This window comes from Choristoneura fumiferana, chromosome 6 (genome assembly GCF_025370935.1).
Source record: "Choristoneura fumiferana chromosome 6, NRCan_CFum_1, whole genome shotgun sequence".
In the NCBI taxonomy this organism is placed as follows: domain Eukaryota; kingdom Metazoa; phylum Arthropoda; class Insecta; order Lepidoptera; family Tortricidae; genus Choristoneura; species Choristoneura fumiferana.
Window position 1 is genome coordinate 14537587 of NC_133477.1, and position 22934 is coordinate 14560520.

General features: G+C 36.5%; 1 protein-coding gene across 2 annotated transcripts; it reads left to right on the forward strand.

Moving 5' to 3' along the window:
* Positions 1–5238: 5238 nt before the first annotated feature.
* Positions 5239–13224, forward strand: LOC141429153 (lachesin-like; the record flags this gene model as incomplete). 2 transcript variants are annotated; one of them, XM_074089391.1, is given in 7 exon segments in its annotated part: positions 5239–5394; positions 6174–6302; positions 8259–8396; positions 12015–12179; positions 12837–12908; positions 12983–13065; positions 13141–13224. In XM_074089391.1, coding segments are annotated over 6 exon segments (695 nt in total), but the record flags the coding sequence as incomplete, so codon positions are not given.
* Between the last annotated feature and the right edge of the window lie 9710 nt (positions 13225–22934).

Sequence of the window (22934 nt, forward strand, 5' to 3'; positions counted from 1 at the left end):
CTGTTCGCTTTCACGCCTAACCGCTAAACCGTTTTGATGAAAATTTGGTACAGACATAGAATAGACCTGGGAAAAGAACATAGGCTATCTTTTTTCGCGAAAAAAAAGGCTTTAAGGGTTAAAATAGGGGATGAAGTTTATAAGGTGGAAGTTCGTCGTTGTCGAAGATAAACAATGAAACTTGGCTTTTAGGCACTTAATAAGAAATAAATCGATATTTGTTTGAGCTTTTTTGAAAATTTGACCTGTGTGGGGGTGAAATAGGGGATGAAAAATTTATATGGAAGGTCGTCATTATCGAAGATAAAGCGATGAATCTTTCTTAAACTTGCATTTCGGCACGTGATAAGAAGTAAATAGATATTTTTTCGCGCCTTTTTTTATTATTTCCTGTGAGGGGGTGAAATAGGGATGAAAGTTTATATGGAAGATCGTCCATTGTCGAAGATAAATCAATGGTTCTCTATGAAACTTGGCATTTGTGCACGTGATAAGAAATAAATATATATTTGTTTAGCGCGTTTTTTAAATTCTTCCTGTGAGGGGGTGAAATAGGGGATGAAACTTTGTATGGAAGATCGTCGTTGTCGAAGATAAATCGATAGTTCTTTATGAAACTTGGCATTTGGGCACTTATAAGAAATAAATGGATATTTGTTCAAGCGATTTTGAAATTTTATCTTTGAGGTGATGTTAGCAGAGGGAGATGATACAGTGTTAGTAGAGCCTTCTAAGCTCAAGCAAAATGTACCCAATGTGGGGTCTTGGCCTATTGACCTATGGCCTATTGACATAGACAGTCAGACATGAAAAATTATAATTTTCAGATTTTTCTTATTTATTGAGCTATAAAGGTAGCTCACCTTTATGCAAAATTCCACGTTTCCAGGACAGCCGGAAGTACCCTATTACTTTTTCTGTTAAGGCGATTTACATGGATACACCTTTTTAATGACTGTAGCTTTGATTGCCTTGACTTAGAAGTTTGATTTTTTCACAGCTTTCGGGCCTATTGACCTGAGTTTAGGGTTTGAATTTCAACTCGATACCGATACTCCGCTTTACGAGATAAAGGGTCTTGACAAACAGACGGACGGACGGACGGACAGCAAAGTGATCCTATAAGGGTTCCATTTTTTCTTCTTGAGCTGCGGAACCCTAAAAAACTTAGTTCCGGCTTTTTTCAAATTTCGACCTATTTACTTGAAAATATGGGATGAAATTTCTTAAGGAATTCCAAACAAATTACTATACGTATATTTATCGGAATTATGTGTAGCTATGCTTAGTAAAAAATGCCGTTTAATTATAATCCTACCCTCCTGACTTACCTACAATAAAGGACATTAGGTGTCAAGAGTTCACTATGAAGAATTAAGTAAACCTTTATGTGGCAGGGTAGAATACACGTCGTATTGCTAAAATGTGGCTTCCCGCAAAAATATTTATGTTTTACCAAAGAACATGGATGAATGGATGGATGGAAAAAACAAAAAAAAATAGTTTTTAGGTATATTATAGCAATGTTTTAAATACATTATTTTCAGTAAACTGTAGAAGTTTTCTATGTACTAATTTTTGGCAAAATAGGTATCCTAAATAAATTAAATACTTCCCAAAGTTACTATTTCCACGCGGACGAAGTCGCGGGCAAAAGCTAGTAATTTTATATTTGCAAGAAGTCAAAGTAATTCTTGGAAGTAAAGCCAAGAAAATATGTTGAAATTCCAGAATGTTACGGTATATTAAGTATTTTAATTAATTAGAGAACGTAAAGCTTCTCGTCATTTAATCTCGTATATGAATTCTTATTAAGTACTTTCAGTTCATCATGTGCTAACGTGAAGCAGTAAATAAATATATATAATTAAATTTTCTTAATATAATTAGATTTACTTAATTAGCGCTACAGGGAGTATGAAACGCGTATACCTACGTTAAAGCCTAACAACCTAACAATTAACGGAATGAATTAAATTTATCAGGACTTTACTAGCGTTTTATATGAAAATTCAAAAATTACACCATTCATTTACAAACACCCGTACAAGAAATACTATTTTCAGAGACAAAGAATACTTTTTATGTTAACTCTATACAATAATAAATCTAAATACCTGTGTGCCAATTATCATCCGAACCCGCTGAGTCGGTTTTGTGTAATAGAGTAACGAACATCCAGACCTCTTTATTGTTCTAATAGCATTAATTTTAAAATTATTTAAAAAACCGGTCAAGAGCGTGTCGGACACAACCGAAATAGGGTGCCGTATCCATTACGAAAAAAATTAGTAATATTTTTCTAAGGATTTCGTATTTTGTACGGAATATTCCAAGTTTAGGTATATTTTATACCTTAAGCTGCTATTAAGAAAGATTTTAATGAAAATTTGCACTTTAAAGTTGAATATTTTGCAAACAAATATAGTAGTTATATATATATAATAGTAGTTTATTTATTTATATTGTAGTTTATGTATTATATTGTTTAAAGCACTGTATGGTAGCTTCCATTATTTTAACTCTTAAACTCACCCTTTGTCGGACCCTAACGTATTGCGCCTCTCCTCTCATCCACTCAAAGGTTGACTGGTAGAGATCCCTTAAAGGGATAAGTCCGCCTTTGTACAAGTATCTTAAAGTTTGTCAGTTGTATTTTGTTAATTTTCTTTTGTACAATAAAGAGTTTACGTACATACATACAAATCACTGAATCGAAAAATCGATTTAGCAACTCCCTAATGATTTTAAAACACCTATTCAACGATATCCCACACTACAAGGTTGGATGAGGAAAAAAAAACACCCCCACTTTACGTCTATGGGAGGCAAACTAAAAAAAATTTAAAAATGTTTTATTGTACCATTTTGTCGGCATACTTTACTTATATATTCGTGCAAAATTACAGCTTTCTAGCATTGATAGTCTCTGAGCCAAGCCGCGGACAGACAGACAGACAGACATGGCGAAACTATTAAGGGTTTCGTTTTTGCCATTTTGGCTACGGAACCCTAAAAACAAATAAAAAAATATAATACTTATAGCAAAAACAGCCCAAGTTTCGCATTTCTAATATTATTTGTACCTAATGTGAATTATTAACAGGACTTTGCCACTTAGATATTGGCGTATGAAATGAAAGTACCTAATCGAAATTTTGGAGTGGGTTGGTCGATAGCATCGTGATGCATTTAGTAGCATAATTAATAATAATTATTAATTATTGGCGCATAAAACCAGGAGAAGAACTTCTTTATTTATAAAAAAAAGTTATTTTTACAAAAGTCCTATTTTTCAATGTAGTGCAGGGTTTGTCGACATTCACACAAAAGGGAGCAAATCTACCGCTCTGCTAAAATATTTGTACCTGATGCTACTCGTGCCAATCTGGCAGCTCAGAGAAATGTAACGAACAGGGGGCCTACCACGCTCTCTTAATACGATTCAGTTTAGGCTCTAAACTGAACTGCATCGCTATTTCGTACCACGACGTTACTTTTGCGATTCAGTTCAAGCACGGTTCAGCGACAGCGATACAGTTCAGTTTAGGCTCTAAACTGAACTGCATCGCTATTTCGTACCACGACGTTACTTTTGCGATTCAGTTCAAGCACGGTTCAGCGACAGCGATACAGACATTTTCATTCGCTCACTTCAAGCGGTTTTCGTACCATGACGCTTAACTTGAGTGGGAATTGAATCGCTTCAGTGTCAAATTTAGCGATAGGTTTTAGTATACAATATTTGGTTTGCATATAGCGGCATCCCTTTCGCGACTTAGCGTTTCAGTTTCGGACCAGAGACAATATCGGTCTTTCATTCACTTGTAAACCATTGAGACTCAGCTCTGAGAAATAAACGTCGTGGTACCAATTACGACGATTCAGTTTAGGTGCCTAAATTGAACTGCTCCGCGTTTGGATCGTTTATGAAAAGATCATGGTAGGCCCCCAGGTATCTTCATTCACTCACTTCAAGCGGTTTTCGTACCATGACGCTTAACTTGAGTGGGAATTGAATCGCTTCAGTGTCAAATTTAGCGATTCAGTATAAGTTACTCATTCTGTCAATTCTTTTGGAATTTTAAGTGTTTTACTTGGAATATTTTTAAATTTCAAGAAATTTTAAACTTTTATTCAAGTTCTATTACTTTTCATAGGTGGACTTGTGGATTAGTGACAGCGTAAACAAACATTTTATTTGTTATCAACACAACGGTTGCTAAGAACACAGAATGACATAGAGTTATGGTTTTCCAAAATAAAGAGGTTTTAGTATACAATATTTGGTTTGCATAATAGCGGCATCCCTTTCGCGACTTAGCGTTTCAGTTTCGGACCAGAGACAATATCGGTCTTTCATTCACTTGTAAACCATTGAGACTCAGCTCTGAGAAATAAACGTCGTGGTATCAATTTCGACGATTCAGTTTAGGTGCCTAAATTGAACTGCTCTGCGTTTGGGTCGTTTATGAAAAGATCATGGTAGGCCCCCAGCTGTATGTACTTAAAAGTAGCGTTAATTTTAGAATTCTGTCGATTAAGTATAAATTCAACAAGTTCATTAGGAATTATTCTCCTAATTATTAATTTGGTACAAATTGCTACATGCTGTATTGTTTATTTTTAGTAAAATTCGTATAAAATAATGTATGTATATACGCTTAGATCTTTTAAACTAAATACGCAACGGATTTTAATGAGGGTTTTCACCTTAGATAATTTAAGGTTTTCACTATCTGTCAGATAACTTCACAGCAGCTATTTTAATACAATACATATAATTACTTTTGAAATTAGCTTTATGTATTACTAATACTATGATCCTATGTTAGTAGAAATAAAATATTATTATTATTATAACTAGCGATGTGCCATGGCTTCACCGGGCGCAGTTATGCGGAAAGGTGAAAAATGTGAAGTGTCTTTGTGGCGCATATCATCATAGTATCTTAATTTTGCACTTGATGCTAAAATAACGTTCCACTTTTAAAATAGTGTTGGGTTTTATTTGAAGTTATTTTTCGTTTGACTAAAGTACTATTTGAAGTAACTCGTGAAAACTACTTATTTAGTAATAACAGGAGTATGTGTTAACTGTAATCAGTGTCAGTTAGTTGTAGGTACGTAAACACATTTACTTCGTTCTAAAAGCAATCGCTCCAGGTGTTTCGGCTTTATCGACAACATTTACATCGTAATCATGTGAGGTTTACAGGACAATTTGTTATTGTTTAGTGCCTCCATCAATCATTGACAACATGACGTCAACGGACATGGTGGTGCGTGAGGGCTCAGACGTGTCCTTGGTGTGTCGGGCCAGCGGGTATCCGGAGCCCTACGTCATGTGGCGACGGGAGGACGGACAGGACTTTAATTATAATGGCGAATCAGGTAAACAATATCGACGTAGGAAAAACAAGAGACTAACACCCCTTTAGCGTTAAAGCGTGCATGAGCCTTGCCGTCCCGTAATCCTGACGATAAGAATCCTAATGGTTTTAATGACCCCTTCACTACGAAACGTAAGGTTTGGGGTCGGATTTCCGTGAAGAGTAGACTTAATGTTTAATGCTGTGTCGATTTATCTATAATTTATAAGTACATGTACGCGTTGTGTAATATCTATGTATATAGTAAGTATACCTAAGTACAAACCAGCTTTGCTTAATTTTTTTATTATTTTTATTTTGAAGTCATGATCGTCAACCTCTAGCTATCCATCCATCTTAAGTGTTTTAACCGACTTCAAAAAAAATTTAGTCTATACCAACTACTTAACAGTGAACTAAATTTCATAAGTGTACATAATGAACGTATTTTAAATTTTACTCGATATACTTAAATTGCATTTGACTACAATTACACCAGACGGTAAGCGAATTTATGATTTGAGATAAAAACATTTGCCCAGTAAATTCCCATTCACCCTTGATTTGAAGATGGCTCGATTTATGAAATCAAGAAACATAAACGAAGGCAGGAAAATTCACTCCTTAGCCGTCCAGATAAAAAAGATTCAGATTAGGATTAAATTACACAAAGCAAATTATTTATTATGTAATTTTTTTCCCTATTGCTTACCGCGAAAAACTTTATCTATGTTCTTCTGTTTTCTGTACCTGCTGCTTACTATGTTATATGGTGTTCAGTAAATGTTTTTTGAAATATAGTGAGCGTCGTGGATGGTGAAACTCTGACGATCACCAAAGTGTCACGCCTCCACATGGGCGCCTACCTCTGCATAGCATCAAACGGAGTGCCACCGTCGATTAGCAAGCGCATCATGCTGATGGTACAATGTGAGTTTCAAATAAGTATTAGTACTACTTACTACGACATGTGGACCACGATTACCACTAAAGAACTCGCGATATTTTGACGCGTCTGCTTGCGTCATAATCACGGATAGAATCGTAGTCTATATTCGATAGAAAATAAGCATAAATTAAAAAATATATATATTCAATTGATAGATGATTAAATAATACCACAAAGTATCTATTGCAGCTAACAATAAGCTGCTCAAGGCTCACAGACTTAATTTTCAGCTGCAACTGTTTTGTGTTTTATGTACAATAAAGTATTTACATACATACATACTATTTTTGAGTTGCTACGGACAAGATGTAGACTAACTTACTCGTAACAAATAATAAAAATGTCCTGCTTTACCACTCATTGATACATTTTATATGATGGATAAATGTGATACCGTCTCGGTTTACCCAGACAAAACAAATAGAGATGGCATCATAATAGGAGATGGCATAATATTTATCAATGAGCGGTAAAACAGGCCTTATATCTTGGAGAAAACAAAAACCGATTACTTCGGATTATACTTATACTCAAAGCCATAAATTTCCAAGAAAGACAAACAAAAGGCTTACTAATTTGTCTAAATGAGTCATTCAAAACTTCAACTTTAATCGTGATAGGTATAAATAACAAAGTAAACATCATTCAATAAAATAGTATTTACACTTTTACAGTCCTACGCAACCTGCTTTAAAAACATGTTTATTAGTTTTACCAATTCATCATTTGTTTTGATATAATCCTATATAACAAGCTAACAAGGCATGATAAGTTTGGCGACACTGCCCTGCATGAATGTCTGATGCGACGTAGCGAATTAATGATCCTTTTTAGGGTTTTGTACCCAAAGGGTGCCAACGGAACCCTATTACTGAGACTCCGCTGTCTGTCTGTCTGTCCGTCTGTCACAGGGCTCTATCTCTTGAGCCGTAATAGCTAGGCACTTGAAATTTTCACAGATTATGTATTACAGTGGCCGCTACAACAGCAAATACTAAAAATAAAATAAAGTTAAAAATTAAAGGGGGTCGTCATACAAGAATCGTGTTTCATCCAGCGGTTTTTGATTGCTATACAGGCGGCCAAGATGATGGCCGTCAGTGGCTAGGGGCAACGCGAGTGACCCTATGTTGTTTTTAATATTTAACTACTTATTAATTTTGCGATTTTATAAAACCTTCGATAGTATAATAATTAATAATTGTCTCTAAGACAGTGGTTAATTTTTTTGTGCAGCATTAAGACTAAATAACAATTTATAATCCACAATCCTCCGACACGCACTACACACACTTCACAAAAGTCAACTTCAATAAAGCACTCACAGCCGCTGCATGTATTTAATGTTTTTTACACTAAAAAAATTCCGTTATAATTCATAAGTTAAGTAACACTATTTATTTACAAGGTCAAAATTTAAAATCAGGTTAAGATTTATTCACCAATTCATAATAAATTAAGTACGCACCGTTCGGCAGAATTACCGCGTTTAGCCAATTTTTTTCTGCCGTGGGCGAGAATTTTAAAATTGTTCTTTATTCAAAATACTTGCACCTAGTGCTTACATTTGGGTGATATGTTTTTATTAACTTGTAATGTAATGTAACTAGTTATGTTTGTTCGGGTGACGTAGAGCTGATCTGATGATGAAGTTAGATTTTGGCCATAGGAACTCTGTAATAAAACGACACGACCGCATCGATTTTGGTCTCATTTGATTCGTCTTGACGACTACCTACTTTGGTAACCAGGGGCAAAAAGTACCGCCAACAAAAAGCTTGTATTAGTTTTTTTTACAAAAAAATATTACTGAACTACTTGTTTTTAAAACATTGTACGGAGATGCGGAACCCTTCATGCGCGAGTCGCTCGCACTCGCACTTGACCGATTTTTTAATGTCTTTTTTTAGTACTTAATTTAAAATGAATTATTGCAGTTCCTCCAATGTTGTCAATACCGAACCAATTAGAGGGAGCATACATAGGACAGGATGTGACCCTGGAGTGTCACACAGAGGCCTATCCTTCCTCCATTAACTACTGGACTACGGATCGAGGAGACATGATAATTTCCGGTAATTAATAGATATATTCTTATCACTACCTACTTATTACCTCCTACCTTCTAGGAGGTAACTCCTACCCATAATATCTATTGAAAATATTTGTCGTATTATTATTTGGTATCCAATTTACCGGCCATCCAATTGTTACTAATTAAAAACTGTTTAAAATATTCCATTACGTATTTGGATCATTCTTCTTTTTTACCTACAATTATCTGCTGTAAAAAACGCCTGACGGACACCTGTTTTGTGTCCTCTTTTATGTTAATTTTGTGAAAATTTATGTGATTGATGAAAACTTTGTTATTTTCTTTCTATGCATTTAAATTATTATGTAGGGGATAAGTAAAAGGAAGGTAAAAAAGAAAAACGACCCATTTTACAAAATGAACATAAAAATAAGCTTTAATAAACATGTCAATTTCAATATCATGATTAAAATAGATTTACGTCATGATATTAATGAGACTCATGCTAAATATGCCCATGTATAATCGAACAGGAAAGTGTTTTATCAGTTTTAACAACAAAAAACAACACATGAAGGCTAAATGTTATAATAACTTAGTGAAAACGAACCTTTTGAGTTTTATTTTGTCGTATAAATGACATTAAGACTCTACATCTCAGCCATGAGAGGTAGCAGGTCAAGCGTTGTGCAAAAAATATATAAATAAGTACTAGAAAAATCAATTACCTAATACGACTGGTGGATTTCCACTCACAGAAGGTTAATTTTTTAAAGTAACATAAGGTAACGGCGCCTATTACCGTGGTACTTAAGGAAGTTTTCAAATGAGTCCCAAAAATTAAGGGTATCAAAGCTCCTTAACAAATGAGAATATTTTTTTTATTTAAGAGCGGTTATTGAACTTTCAGTGTCTGAACTTTTTGGGCTCGTTTTAGTTATTAGTATTTGTTAAATAATTATTGAAATCAAAATACCCAAATCTTCTATTACCGTGGTAATGGACAGGATGTGATCCTATTACCGCGAATTGAGCTTCTATTACCGAGGGTATAAAAAACAGCAATTTTTTACCATCGGTAAAAGGAACCCGACTCATGATTTGGAGCTTAATACCGAGGGATTAAAAAAAGGTAATGGCTTTGGTTCTGTATATTATATTGTACACCAATTTTTTTTTGAGAAAATTAAATTAAAAACTAAGGTATGATTCGAATAGTGTATCCAGCCCACTATATTTTTTTATGCTTATGCCACCAGTAATAGTTTGATGTATGGCATGCTGAGTAAAAGTCACAACTTTATCAAAAAAAATCTGCACTTACGGTACCCTAAATGTGAATTATTTTAACAGAAAAATAAAATGTCACTCGGTAATAGGTACTTCTTTTAGAACCTATTACCGACCCAAAGACAATTGAATGGGTCGGTAATAGATTCCCATACATTCTATTACCGAGGGTTATGCGATCATACCATCGTTAATTGGCTTAATTTGGAGTATTGTAAAATCTAATTCCGACCCATAAAAACAATAGGATAGAGTTGTGTTTGCATTACAAATCAAAAATACTTATTACATCCTTGGCATGTAACCAAAATTACATAACTGGTAAGTAAATATAAAAATTTCATCGCAATATTTAAACAACTCGGCAAAAATAACGGTTTCTATAGAAACTACAAATTCAGTATTGAAGTTTTTGCTAAAAATTAAGAGATTGTTAATACTTTTCATACCATGGAAATAGTTTTTAAAAAGCGTGAATAGATCAAGATTGGAATAACTGTAACAAATTATATAAACGATAATTTATACCAGAAATAAAGCATGAAAAACCAAATCACCACTTTAAGTATTACCGTGGTGTACCACGGTATTACAATCCATAGTTAAAAATGGCGCCTATCACCGCTGTATTTTATTTTCCATTTTAATCGTATTTCCGGGCCAAAAAATACACAAAAAGTATTCAGAACTCGTACAAAAAACTATAAAAAGCCATTTAAAAACCATAACATTAGTTCAATTGCCATAACTATTTTGTAAAACACTAAATAAGATTCGAGTCTGCTTGTATGTGGTGTCACGCGTTAGTATGGCAAATCCTCTTCCGTCGGTGCCATTTCGGAAAATCAAGAATTGCGAGATCTTTGATTCATTCACATACACTAGCGCTCATAGATCCGTGAGTCGACTAAATAAGCTTTTATCGTGTAAAATATTTTTTTTAAGAAATCTATCGGTTTGATTATAAAATGCGTATTTTAAATTGCCGCGGTGATGGCCGTCGATTTCGATACCCCCGGTAATAGGCGCCGTTACCTTATATAAAGTACAATTAAAACATGTTTAAAACTGTATTGAACAGCTGCACATCTTAAATTAATTTTTTAGGGATAGCTACATATTTTTTATTTTTATATTGTCTTGGATGTAATTTTCAGAAAACGGCCTCCAGTACTCATTAAATTAACTTCGTGCGCAGTGTAATCCTTGATAAAGTTTTTTCTAAGAAGCCTGTTCACCGGCTTATGATTATTTTCGTAATTTTGAAATCACAAAAGTATTTCAACAATTTAGACATAATAGTGGATATTATGACATTAAGGGCCTGTTTCACCACTTGTCGACTAACTTTAAGTGACGAATATCAGTGATGCTGTCTCTGTTTGTTTTGTCCGCATAAACAAAAACGGCATTACTTTTATCTGACACTTAAAGTTAGTCGACAAGTGCTGAAAGTGGCCCTTAATATGCTGATTTTTGGTATATTTTAGCTAGGTAATTAGATATATACAATAATTAGTAGACCATAAAAACTCCGTAATTTAAAAGAATTGGTACCTAAACTGCAAGTCCAATTCGGGAACAGAGGGTTTCAGTTTCGTTTATAGATGCAGCGCACAATGTTGGAAGATTTAACCAACTGATTTCACGGACTTAGAAATCTTGATACGTTTTTCTGTAGTGTATATTAAAAAACGTAATCATATTCTTTTGTTTTGTAATTTTAGGCGCATTAGTTTCTAAGGTAATGGTGAGGTAAATGTTGCAGCTACACATACTTTTTAAAATCATTACAAGAATATTTAACGCAATAAAGAGTGAGTTTAAAAATGTACTCGTATTGTGCACGTATAAATCAACTCGAAATAGATAACCAACATTTCCAGAACTAATCCACTTTAAATATGTGTGTAAGTGATTCTATCGTGCCTGAATCTCAGGGCAGTTTTACGTCATACATACATTTGAATAAACAATAATTATTATAATGTGTATTTTTTTTCGAGGTGCTTACGCAGAAACAACATTATTTAACACTGAGGAATAAACAAAGAAGCCTTCATAAAATGAATGAATGAAAAAATCTTTACTAATAAAGAAAACTTACCGATCTACCAACTTTTAACTTTTATTGCAATACCACAAGTCGTAACAGTAACTGGGAATTTTTATTTTTTCGCATGGTCGGTTTTTTTTAATGATGTCCTTTTGTGATTTTCTTATTCGTAATTAATATTCATAATTCTGAGAAAGAAAATATCAAAAATGTCTTAATTCTGAAGAAAAAGAACAAAAACATTTTAAAGTGGAAATAAATGCCCAAGTAGCAATTGTATCAGTACGATGCAGAGGTTTTACATTTAAGCAGAAATGGAAATTGTAGGTGGCAAGTACGAGGCGTTCCCTATGGACAGCGGCTACAATAAATTTATGATGCTGAAGATACGGAACATAACCAAGGAGGACTTCGGCTTCTACAAATGTATTGCTAAGAACTCCCTCGGAGAAACCGACGGCATTATCAAACTCGATGGTAAGAGAAACTTTACTTTTATGGGTTAAAACGCTGAAGTATTGTGGTCCTGATAACAACTGACAAACAACGTAAAGATGCTTGTAGGTATTTATTATATTTAGGCACGAACAATACACAGCCCTGCAAAAAAACTGCATTATTTAATCGCCCTCATGGCATTTGTCCTAATGTGACTATCAATACCTAAGTAAACAATAAAAGTAACGCGACTGACTGATTGACAAATATTGACAAACTAGGTACTGATGAAGATTAATAATTCAGAAAATGTTTCGAAATTCCCACAAGATTGGGAACTGGTCTAATTTTAATAGCTCTACGGGGACGTAATGGGGGATACAAGTTAATTCAATATCGTAATGTTGAACTATGATAAATGCCCGACTTTTAAACACAGTACACTGGTAGGTACAACTATTACCACAATTGGGACTCATCACGTCACCATCCAGTTTCTACCACCTCGACGTTTCAACCACACGTTTCGACGTTGTCAGTCTGTTCATGACCACAGCCACTGCATGTGGAAAAAACGTCGAAGTAATGATTACTCGTTGTTAACGTATAAGTCCCGGTTGTGGTAATAGTTAGTATACTTGTGTCAAATTAATCTATCTTCATTTAAAATTAAATAAAGATCTATCCTAATTTCAGAAATTCCAGCTCCGCCATCCGCATTTACGACGCAGAAAACAGTTATTGATAACCAGACAATTAAAAAGAAAGGTATTTTTGTTCAATTTCTATCCTGGTTATAATTCATGTCGTTCTCAATTACAATAATGTTTGTTATTATTTAGGTCACCATGAAGTTTTTTGGCCAATGACGCCGTGAGCTCTAACTTTCAAGGAGAGGCATTTGGTGAACAAATACGAAATTTTGGTAATTATTTTAACTAACTTCAATGTTAATGTTACAAGCAATAAAAAATTTTAAACATCGCATTATTTTCTGCAGGATTCAACGATGACGAGGGCAACTCAGCTTGTTCAAGCAGAAGCAACATTATTTGTATATCGATATATTTCCTTCACCTAATAAATACATTACTAAATTATAGGCTATCTTGATAACTTGCATTACAATCTGTAAAATTTAAAAACTTATTATTTTATGTATTCACAAGCTGAACAGACAATAAGTAACCACTGAATGTGTTTCGATTCTTCCGTAGCGGAAAATTGGATTCAAGTGATAATTTTCCTAACTGTATTAAAACTAACCAATTACATGGCGTCACGAATCATTTTTTCCTTCTTTGCAGTTGATAGAAATCACATTAAAATTAGAGTTACATAGTTCCTAGGTTTTGATTTTATAAAATTTCTGGTACTCTACGAAGTTAATTCAGCAATAGGATCGTTTTTAACATAAATCTAGATTAAATGTTTACAGAAACTTATCTTACAAGAACTTGTCAATTGGATGAAATGTAATTTAGAGTGACGACGCGGTTAGTCAATATTATATAATTTATACCTATTATTTAAATTATTTCTGAATTAAGTAATTACTGCGATACACGCTTAGTCGACTTCTACGCAGTAAGAAAATTTTATTCTTGTATCCAAAACAAATTCATTTTGTTTGTTGTTTTTTTATTTATTATTTTCTTATCATAATCAAAATCATCATTATCATCAGCCAGAAGACGTCCACTGCTGAACAAAGGCCTGCCCCTTAGAACGCCACAATGAACGACAACTCGCCACTTGCATCCACCTGTTACCCGTAATTCTCACGATGTCGTCAATCCACCTAGTGGGAGGCCCGCCAAGGCTTCGTCTTCCGGTTCGCGGTCGCCTGTTCTTCGAGCGACGTGGCTTGCGCATTGCCACTTTTCTTCGCATATTTTTACAGTTATGTCGGTGACTTTAATTCTTCGACGAATTTCCGTATTGCGGATTCATCGCGCAAAGAAACTCCAAGCATAGCTCTCATCGTAATAATAAGTGTAAACCGCACTAATGCTTGACAAGTTTAATTTGTGCTTAAAGTAGCAGATTATATTTTGAGCTAAAAGCAGACTGCAATGTGCTCTTAAATTATAAGGTTTTTGTAGAAGGTCAGTAAGTTGACTGCCCAAAAAAAACTTGTCTCAAAACTGAATTCTATCCTATCCTAAGAACCAAATAAGAAATGTACCTACAATAAAAATGTTTAAAAACTACAAATTAAAGGATTCAACTCACGAATAAGTTGGAAATAGACCGACCATTTTAGGACCGATACAGTACCCGCCTCCGGTAATATTTCGAGAAATTTTTCGCTGCGCTGCTTTTGTGGCAGTTATTTCACGAGACTTTAATACCTCAATCCCTTCGTGATGTTTCGTAATTATTGCAACCCCACTCCTTCGATCATCACGTCAATAATGAGAGTGATGAAATTTGTGTTTTTACACGCGTCGGCGTTATTTACCCAGCTAGTTCTTATGTACATACATAAATGCGCGTAAGAACTAGTCCTGATAAAGGTCTTAACAGGTCGGGGGAATGATAAGATAAGAGATCACCACCGCCCAAAGACACCTGCAACACCAGGGGGATTGCAGATACGTTGCCAACCTAAAGGTCTAAGATGGGATACCTCAAGTGCCAGTCATTTCACCGGCTATCTTACTCTCCACGCCGAAACACAACAGTGCAAACACTGCTGTTTTACGGCAGGATTAGCGAGCAAGATGGTGGTAGCAATCCGGGCGGACCTTGCAAAAGGTCCTACCACCTGCAAAATGAATGCATGCATGAATGATGAATGCATGTAAAGTAATGCTTGTTCTCTAATTATGGATATGTATGTAATATAATATTTAAGTATGTACATACGTCCCATGAAATTTATTTCTTTTTAACGTCAAAATATTTTTTGTTCCGCTAAATAGTAATAATATTACTTGTTAAAGTAAACTCGAAAAATATTTTTCTGGAACGCTCTAAAAGCAGATATAATAAGATCGCATTAGATTATTTTCAGTTGTTATCATAACTTTAAATTTCTAAAAGTGGCTCCGAAGCGGTAACGTTTCCTGTGCTCTCCCCCATTTGGAAATACAGGCGTGATGTTTGTGTGTGTGTTTAATAAATGGGTACAATGTATTTTGCACTTCATTGTGAAATTGTTTTATTGTTTGCTTTATGATTTTAGATAAAATTTTAGTCAAAATACTTTTGATCGCTACTGTACCTATACTCAGCGGCACAAAAATTGGCCCACTCTACATACTAAATTACCCATTTCTGCATACATTTGAGGGCCAGATTTTTTGCTGCTCGTATAATAAAATATGAGGTAAATAATTATTTTTATGGGGAATTTGACGACAAATTATTTAGTAATGACTGAGCGTTTCTAACCCTTGCAGGAAAGAAGGGTGTTTAAAAAAGCTAAATTCGTAAGTTACAAAGCCTTCGAATATTTGTGCAGAGAATTGTAGAATCCATTAGGGACGACCGATGTCAAAATGAGTTTCATTTGTTTCACTGACTTTTTAGCTGATTTAGGCGTGTAAAAAACGATATATTCATATATTAAATAGTGAAACTTAGTCCTTTGTACTTATTTATTTAAAATAATGTTTTATTGTTTGCTTATATCCATTATCACGCTTTCATTATTTATTAGGCTTCAGAGACTCTTTGAATTTGGATAATTCGTCGTGTTAACGTAGTTTTAAGTTTGCTGCTACTGTAAAAATGCTATTTTCTATTTCAGGGAATAATAAAATGCTTTGAGTGATTGCTTATAAAAGTATTAGTATTTTCGACTCTGATGTTTACAATTTATTGTAATTTATTACTTTTCTAGAAGTGTAACTGACTCTTTTAAGTTTTTACGTAAGGGCTGTATTAACTTTCTAGACTGTTTAAATACACCTGTAATGAAGTAACAGATTGGTTTTAAAATATTAGACTTTAATAATTATAGAGATCGCCATATCTATGCGAATATGTAGATTTTTTGTAACGTTACTGCTGGACGAAACTGCCAAAATAAATGGATGGTTGAATGAAAAATAATAAAAAGATGCCTGACCAAACGCTGTTTTATTTTTAGGGTTCTGTTTCTCAGTCGACAAAAACGGAACCCTTATAAGATCATTCTGTAGGTCTGTCTATTCATCTGTTATCAGGACCACGTGGAGATTATCATCCCAGCCTATATAAGTCCCACTGCTGGGCACAGGCCTTCTCTCATAATGAGAGGGCTTGGGCCGTAGTTCCTACGTGGGCCCAATGCAGATTGGGAACTTTACACGCAAAAAGAATTGCTTCGCAGGTTTGTGCAGTTTTCTCACGATCCTTTCTTTCACCGTAAAGCTCGTGTAAATTTCAAATGTAATTCCGCACATGAATTTCGAAAAACTCAGAGGTGTGTGCCGGGGTTTGAACCCACAAGCCTCTGCTTCAGAGGCGATAGGGCAAACCACTAGGCCACCACGGCTTATTTTTTTTTACGGCGGGAACATATTAAGCTGAAATTAATATCAAATACTTAAGTCTGCTGCGCTTTGGAGAACTGAATACATCAAACTTCTAAGTCAAAACAATCAAAAGATACAGTCAGTAAAAAAAGGTTTTTATACAAATAAATTATCAGGGAGTCGAAACCCACAGGCGTATTTCAAGGTTGTCCTAGAAACTTGAAATTAGTCATTAAATTAATTAATAATTAAAAAAACCGGCCAAGAGCGTGTCGGACACGCCCAGTATAGGGTTCCGTAGCCATTACGAAAAAATCAAATAATCATTTTCTAAGGATTTCGTATTTGTGTTAACTTGATATACTTATTTATACTACCACCTTTTTAGTAGGTAAACATTTTAATCTACGTGGCCTATTGATGACTCTTCTACGAGGTGTAAACCTAAACTTATTTTTGTGAATGAAAACATACCAGATAGATATACAGGGCTATAAAAGTGAGTATACCATGTTTTACAAACAGTGGATGGCAGTGTTCAAGAGGCTTTGCTCTTTCGATATACCTAATAGCCTTTTTTTGTAAAATAAGAACTGAGTCCATATATATAAGTTATTACCCTAAACCCCAAGTCCGTACCTTAATATACTCTCGAAGTATGCAAAGTAAACTGTCCTAAGTGCAGAAATGTTCAGCATTTTTAACAAATTTTTTAGAGCATAACAGGCACTGGCCAATCGTTATTTTAGCAGGTTTACATGATTTGACCAACGCAACTGTTTATCCAGTTGTACACCCAGAAACCTAATACTGTTGGTTTTTGCTATAGGTAAAGTCAAATCAAACGTCATGCTATTTGTATATCTCAAGAAAGGCAAATAAAAAGTTTTTTCTAGGTTCATTTTAAGACTATTACATTGAAACCAGTACGACAGTGTTCCGTCCATGTCTTAAGGATTTGAGCCTTTCATGTTGCAATATTTTGGTTTTCAACTATTACACTCGTGTCATCTGCATAAAGGTAAGCTGTGCCATGAGTTATGTTATACTGTAAATCATTACCTAATAAATATGTTAAATAGCAAAGGCCCAAGAACAGATCCTTGAGGAACCCCACAGTCGATTGTTTTATTTTCAGAATTAACAAATTTAATGCATCCCATACTGACTACATCTGCTATTTGAACAATTTGGTTTCTATAATGTCTTAAACTTTCGTGATTTTCACTCATAGTCAAAATACCACGCACAGGACTTATCACGCTAACGCACACGAGTAATATTTACCTCGACGTTTCGGCAACATTACAGTGGCCGTGGTCACGAGTAGACTCGTGTGCGTTAGCGTGATAAGTCCTGTGCGTGGTATTTTGACTATAATTTGGCTTCTATTAGTCAAGTAGGACTTAAGCAAATTCAGAACAGGTCCCCGTATTCCGTAAAAGTGTAGCTTATCCAGTAATATTTTATGATTGACGCAATCAAACGCCTTACTAAGGTCGCAGAAAATGCCAGCACATTTAAGATCATGGTTTAGATTGTTCATAACTTGTAAAACTAATTCAGTTATTGCTGTTACTGCATTCCGGTCCTGTCTAAAACCAAATTGTTAAGGACAAAAATAATTATATTTTTCAAAATGATTGGTTATTCTTGTCGCTATTGCCTTTTCAAATAATATATTTTGGAGCTAACTGCTAGCAGAGATATCGGGCGGTAATTATTTACGTCAGTTTTGCTATTCTTTTTATGTACTGGAACCACTTTTGCCGATTTAAACTGAGAAGGAAAAACTCCTTCACATAGCACGCATTAAATGTATCGCACAACAGCACACACAAAAAATCAATGTTAAAAGTGGAAAATTAATCTATATTATAATAAAAGAAATTTACTTACATAAAACAGAAACACCCCGCCCACCCACCAACCCGCACTGGACCAGCGTGGTGGTTTATGGTCCAAACCCCCTTATTGCACATGAAATGCACAATTCCCCGTCTCGGCCCCGAGTGCCCGGCCGCTCCAGCGACCCCGGCTTTGACGGAAGCCGGACCAGTCCTGGAGTAAGGGGTGCTAAGAATCCCCGGGCGAATACGATCCCCCGTCAAACGACTACGCTTACCAAAATGGACACCGATACCATCCACATTCTCACCCACATTTCTACAATGTTCGAACTTTGATGAAGGAGGAGCGTCTCGTTGAACTAGAACACGCTCTTAGTGAAATCAAGTGGGACATTGTGGGACTATCAGAAGTGCGCAGAGAGGGCGAACAAACGATTGAGAGAGGCAATTCTATAATCTATCATTATGGAACGATTGGTGGACTGTACGGTGTAGGTTTCCTTGTGAAGAAGAAATGGAAAAATAACATTTTGGAGTTCCGAGGTTACTCAGATAGAGTAGCTGTGCTAAAGTTATCTATTTCAGATAAGCACACCTTAACCCTTGTCCAAACTTATGCCCCAACTTCTACACACAGCGATGACGAGTTAGAGGAATATTATGACCTCCTCAACAAGGCATGCGAAGAAAACCGAGGAACATGGACCATGGTACTCGGTGACTTCAATGCGAAAGTAGGCTCGAAAGTAGCATCAGATAATGACGACATACTTGGACCACATGGCTTAGGTGCTAGGAACGAACGTGGTGGCCGCCTTGTTCAGTTTGCTTTCGGGCAGAGCATGAGTATTAGTAATACTTCTTTCTCAAAAAATCTCAGCGCCGTCGGACTTGGGTCTCACCAGCAGGAAACGCAAAAAACGAAATAGATTACATTCTTTGTTCAAATCGACATATAGTAAAAGATGTATCCACATTGAATAAAATTAAATTTTCTTCTGACCATAGACCACTACGAGCAAAAATTCAGTTCAATATAAAATTCATCGTAAGAAATTATTTCAAAAACAAATTAAATTCTTAACCGTGACACTTTAATATCAAATAGCGATCATTTTAACCCAGCCTTGAAAAACAGTTTTAGCCTTCTTTATAGAGATGCAGACGACGTGCAGACCCAATACGGTAGTATTATTCACAGCATCAAGACTGCAAGCAATACTATCAGCAAAGTAGGAAAAACAACAATAAACTAAGTAGCGAAACCATCGAATTAATAAAAGATAGAGAACGTAGCAAGAATGATTTAGAACACCACAGGATTTTGGATAAACAAGTAAAACGTAGAATCAGGCAAGACATTAGAAACTTTAACACTAAAATTATTGAAATAGCATTAAGTACACACGCTCTCTTAGAACAGCTAAGGAGGGAATTCGCAACGGGAAAACGTGGATTACAAGCTTACGTGACACGGACGGGAATAAACACAATAGCAGGGATAAAATTACGGAAATATGTACAAATACTATAAAACTTATATTCTTCAGGCTCTCTACATTCAACATCAACTCAGAATTATTCTTGCCCGGATACCATTTCCCATAACAGAGTACGAGGTCAACTCTGCTCTAAAGACCATGAAATATCAAAAGTCCTGGGAGGATGGTATTACAACAGAAGCTCTTAAAGCTGGGAAAGCTACTTTGCTACCCCATCTCACAAGTTTATTCAATAATATTTTATTTACCGGCCAATTTCCACAGAACCTTTGCCATTCTAGTATAATTTTGTTGCACAAAAAGGGCGATAAAAGCTGACATAGATAATTACAGACCAATTAGCTTAACTTCCCACATATATAATTATTCATTAAAATTATTGAAAACAGAATTGCACCACTGCTGGACCAACATCAACCCCCGGAACAAGCTGGTTTTCGTCCCAGCTTTTCGACCACCGATCATTACACACCCTGAACTAGACGTGTGCGCCGCGCCGACCCGCCGCCGCCGCCGCCATTTTTTTCGCCGCCGCCGCCGCCGATCAGCGTATCGGCGTAAAATCGGCGGCGAGTTCAAAATGTTTTCTATACTGAATTTCTGACTTTCGAAGCATTTTTATTTTACTACAATGAATCATTATTAGTCATTGGTTACATCATCATCATCTCAGCCATAGATCGTCCACTGTTGGACATAGGCCTTCCCCGTAGACATCCAGTTGCTTGGGTTGGCAGCGACTTGCATCCACCGTGAACCCGCGGCTTTAACCAAGTCATCGCTCTATCGCGTTGGTGACGTCCTGCTGCGCTTGCCGATCCGCGGTCTCCACTCCAGAACTTTTCGGCCCCAACGGCATCTGTTCTCCGTGCTATATGGCCTGCCCATTGCCACTTCAACGAGCTATTTCGCTAGGCTATGTCGGTGACCCTTCTATGTATCTCCTCATTTCTGATTCGATCCCGTAGAGAAAACCCAAGCATAGCTTCCATAGCTCGCTGAGCAACTCTGAGCCTATTTATAAGGCATATAGTGAAGCACAACGTCTCGGATCATATGTCATCACTGGCGACTGGCAACACACATTGGTTAAAGACTTTTGTCTTAGGACACTGAGGAATTTTGTACGAAAAGACGTTGCGGAGTTTCCCAAACGCTGACAATCCGGGCTGGATTCGACGATTGACCTCCTTCTCGAAGTTGGACTTACCTAATTGGACGGTTTGTCCTAGGTATCATACGCGTCAACAACTTCAAGAACCAAATTCTCCACCAAAATAGGGGTAGGCACCACATGGACATTCGACATGACCTTTGTCATGTCCCTGTTCATTTTGAGGCCCACCCGTTGGGAGACTCGATTGAGGCCTTGGAGCATCGTGCTGAGTTCTTCCATCGACTTTGCCATGACCACCACGATATCGTCGGAAAACCGAAGGTGAGTGATGTTGTATTCGCCGTTGATATTGATGCCTAGTCCTTTCCATTCCAGAAGCTTGAAGGCGTCTTCCCAAACCGGCAGCAAACAGTGTCGAAAAGAATGACATCTCCCTGTCTTACGCCTCTTTTCAAGGGCATCAGGGCAGGGGGCCTTTGAACTCTGTCTGTACTCGGACCGACATAGTGGCATTTTTTATACAAACACTTTCAACACTTCGATATATCGATAGTCGATACGATACGGCATCGTTGGAGAGACTCTAACACCGCCCACGTTTCGACCGAATCAAAGGCTTTTTCGTAGTCCACAAACGCTAGACGTAGCGGCAAGTTATACTCTTCGTTCTTCTGTATGACCTGCCGCAGCGTATGAATGTGGTCTACGGTAGCCTTTTCGGAACCCGGCTTGTTCGGTTGGCTGGAAGCTATCGACCCTGCATTTGAGACGATATAAAATGACCCTGAAAAGCAGCTTATAAACATGGCTCAACAGCGAGATGGGCCTGTAGGTCTTCATAGGGTGTTATCGCCCTTCATGAAGGAAGAACAACAGCATAACGCTCTTGTTCCACGCTTCTGGCGTTGTGCCTTCGAGCAAGACGGAATTAAAGAGCCTCTGAAGGACTTTAAGAGCCGGTGATCCACCCGCCTTCCGAAGCTCTGACGTAATTCCGTCCTCACCTGGCGCCTTGTTGTTCTTAAGCTGTTTCAGGGCCATCCTTATCTCGTACAGACTGATGTCCGGGATATCTTCTGTATAGTGTCGGGTCAGTTTGGCTCTTGGGTCTTGAGTCGTCGCGCTGGAAAACAGGCTTAGTGACCGACTCGTAGAGCCGTCCATAGAACTCCTCGATTTCCCTCAACACTTCCGCTTTAGTCCACGCTACACTGCCATCATCTCTCTTCAACTTTGTCATTTGGTTTTGCCCAATAGACATATCTCTTGCGAACACTTTAGAGCTTTATTCCACTCAATCGTATCTTTAACACGAGCAGTATTAAAGGTACGAATATCGTGTCGCAAGATTTCGAAATTTGTCTATTCAGCATCATCGGGAGACTGCAGTCGAAGCGAGCGTCGTTCAGCCATAAGGTTACTCATACATACATAGGGTATACTCCGAGAGCTTTCCGAGTTCTACTGGTACGGTGAATCTTAAAGAAGAGAAGAAGAAAAAAGGGTCCCGTTTAAGTCCAAAAACGGGTGGACAAAATGATATTTGTCCGTGACAATTACAGCCGCTGCAAGGCGTCAATTAAAGCTTCATTTTCTGTACATTTTATCTAATCTTGTTATAAAAAATTAGTCTACAAATTAAACAGTTCTATTTAAATCTCCGCGCCGAAATCACGCCGAAAACACGCCGCCGCCGCCGATTTTTGACCGGCGCCCGCCGCCGTAGATTTTAGCATCGGCGCACACGTCTACCCCTGAAACCAAGTTATTGAAAAAGTACAATGAGTTCAACAAGCCGCCTATATCTGGCCTTCGTGGACTATCACAAGGCATTTGATAGTGTTCACCATCCAGCCATT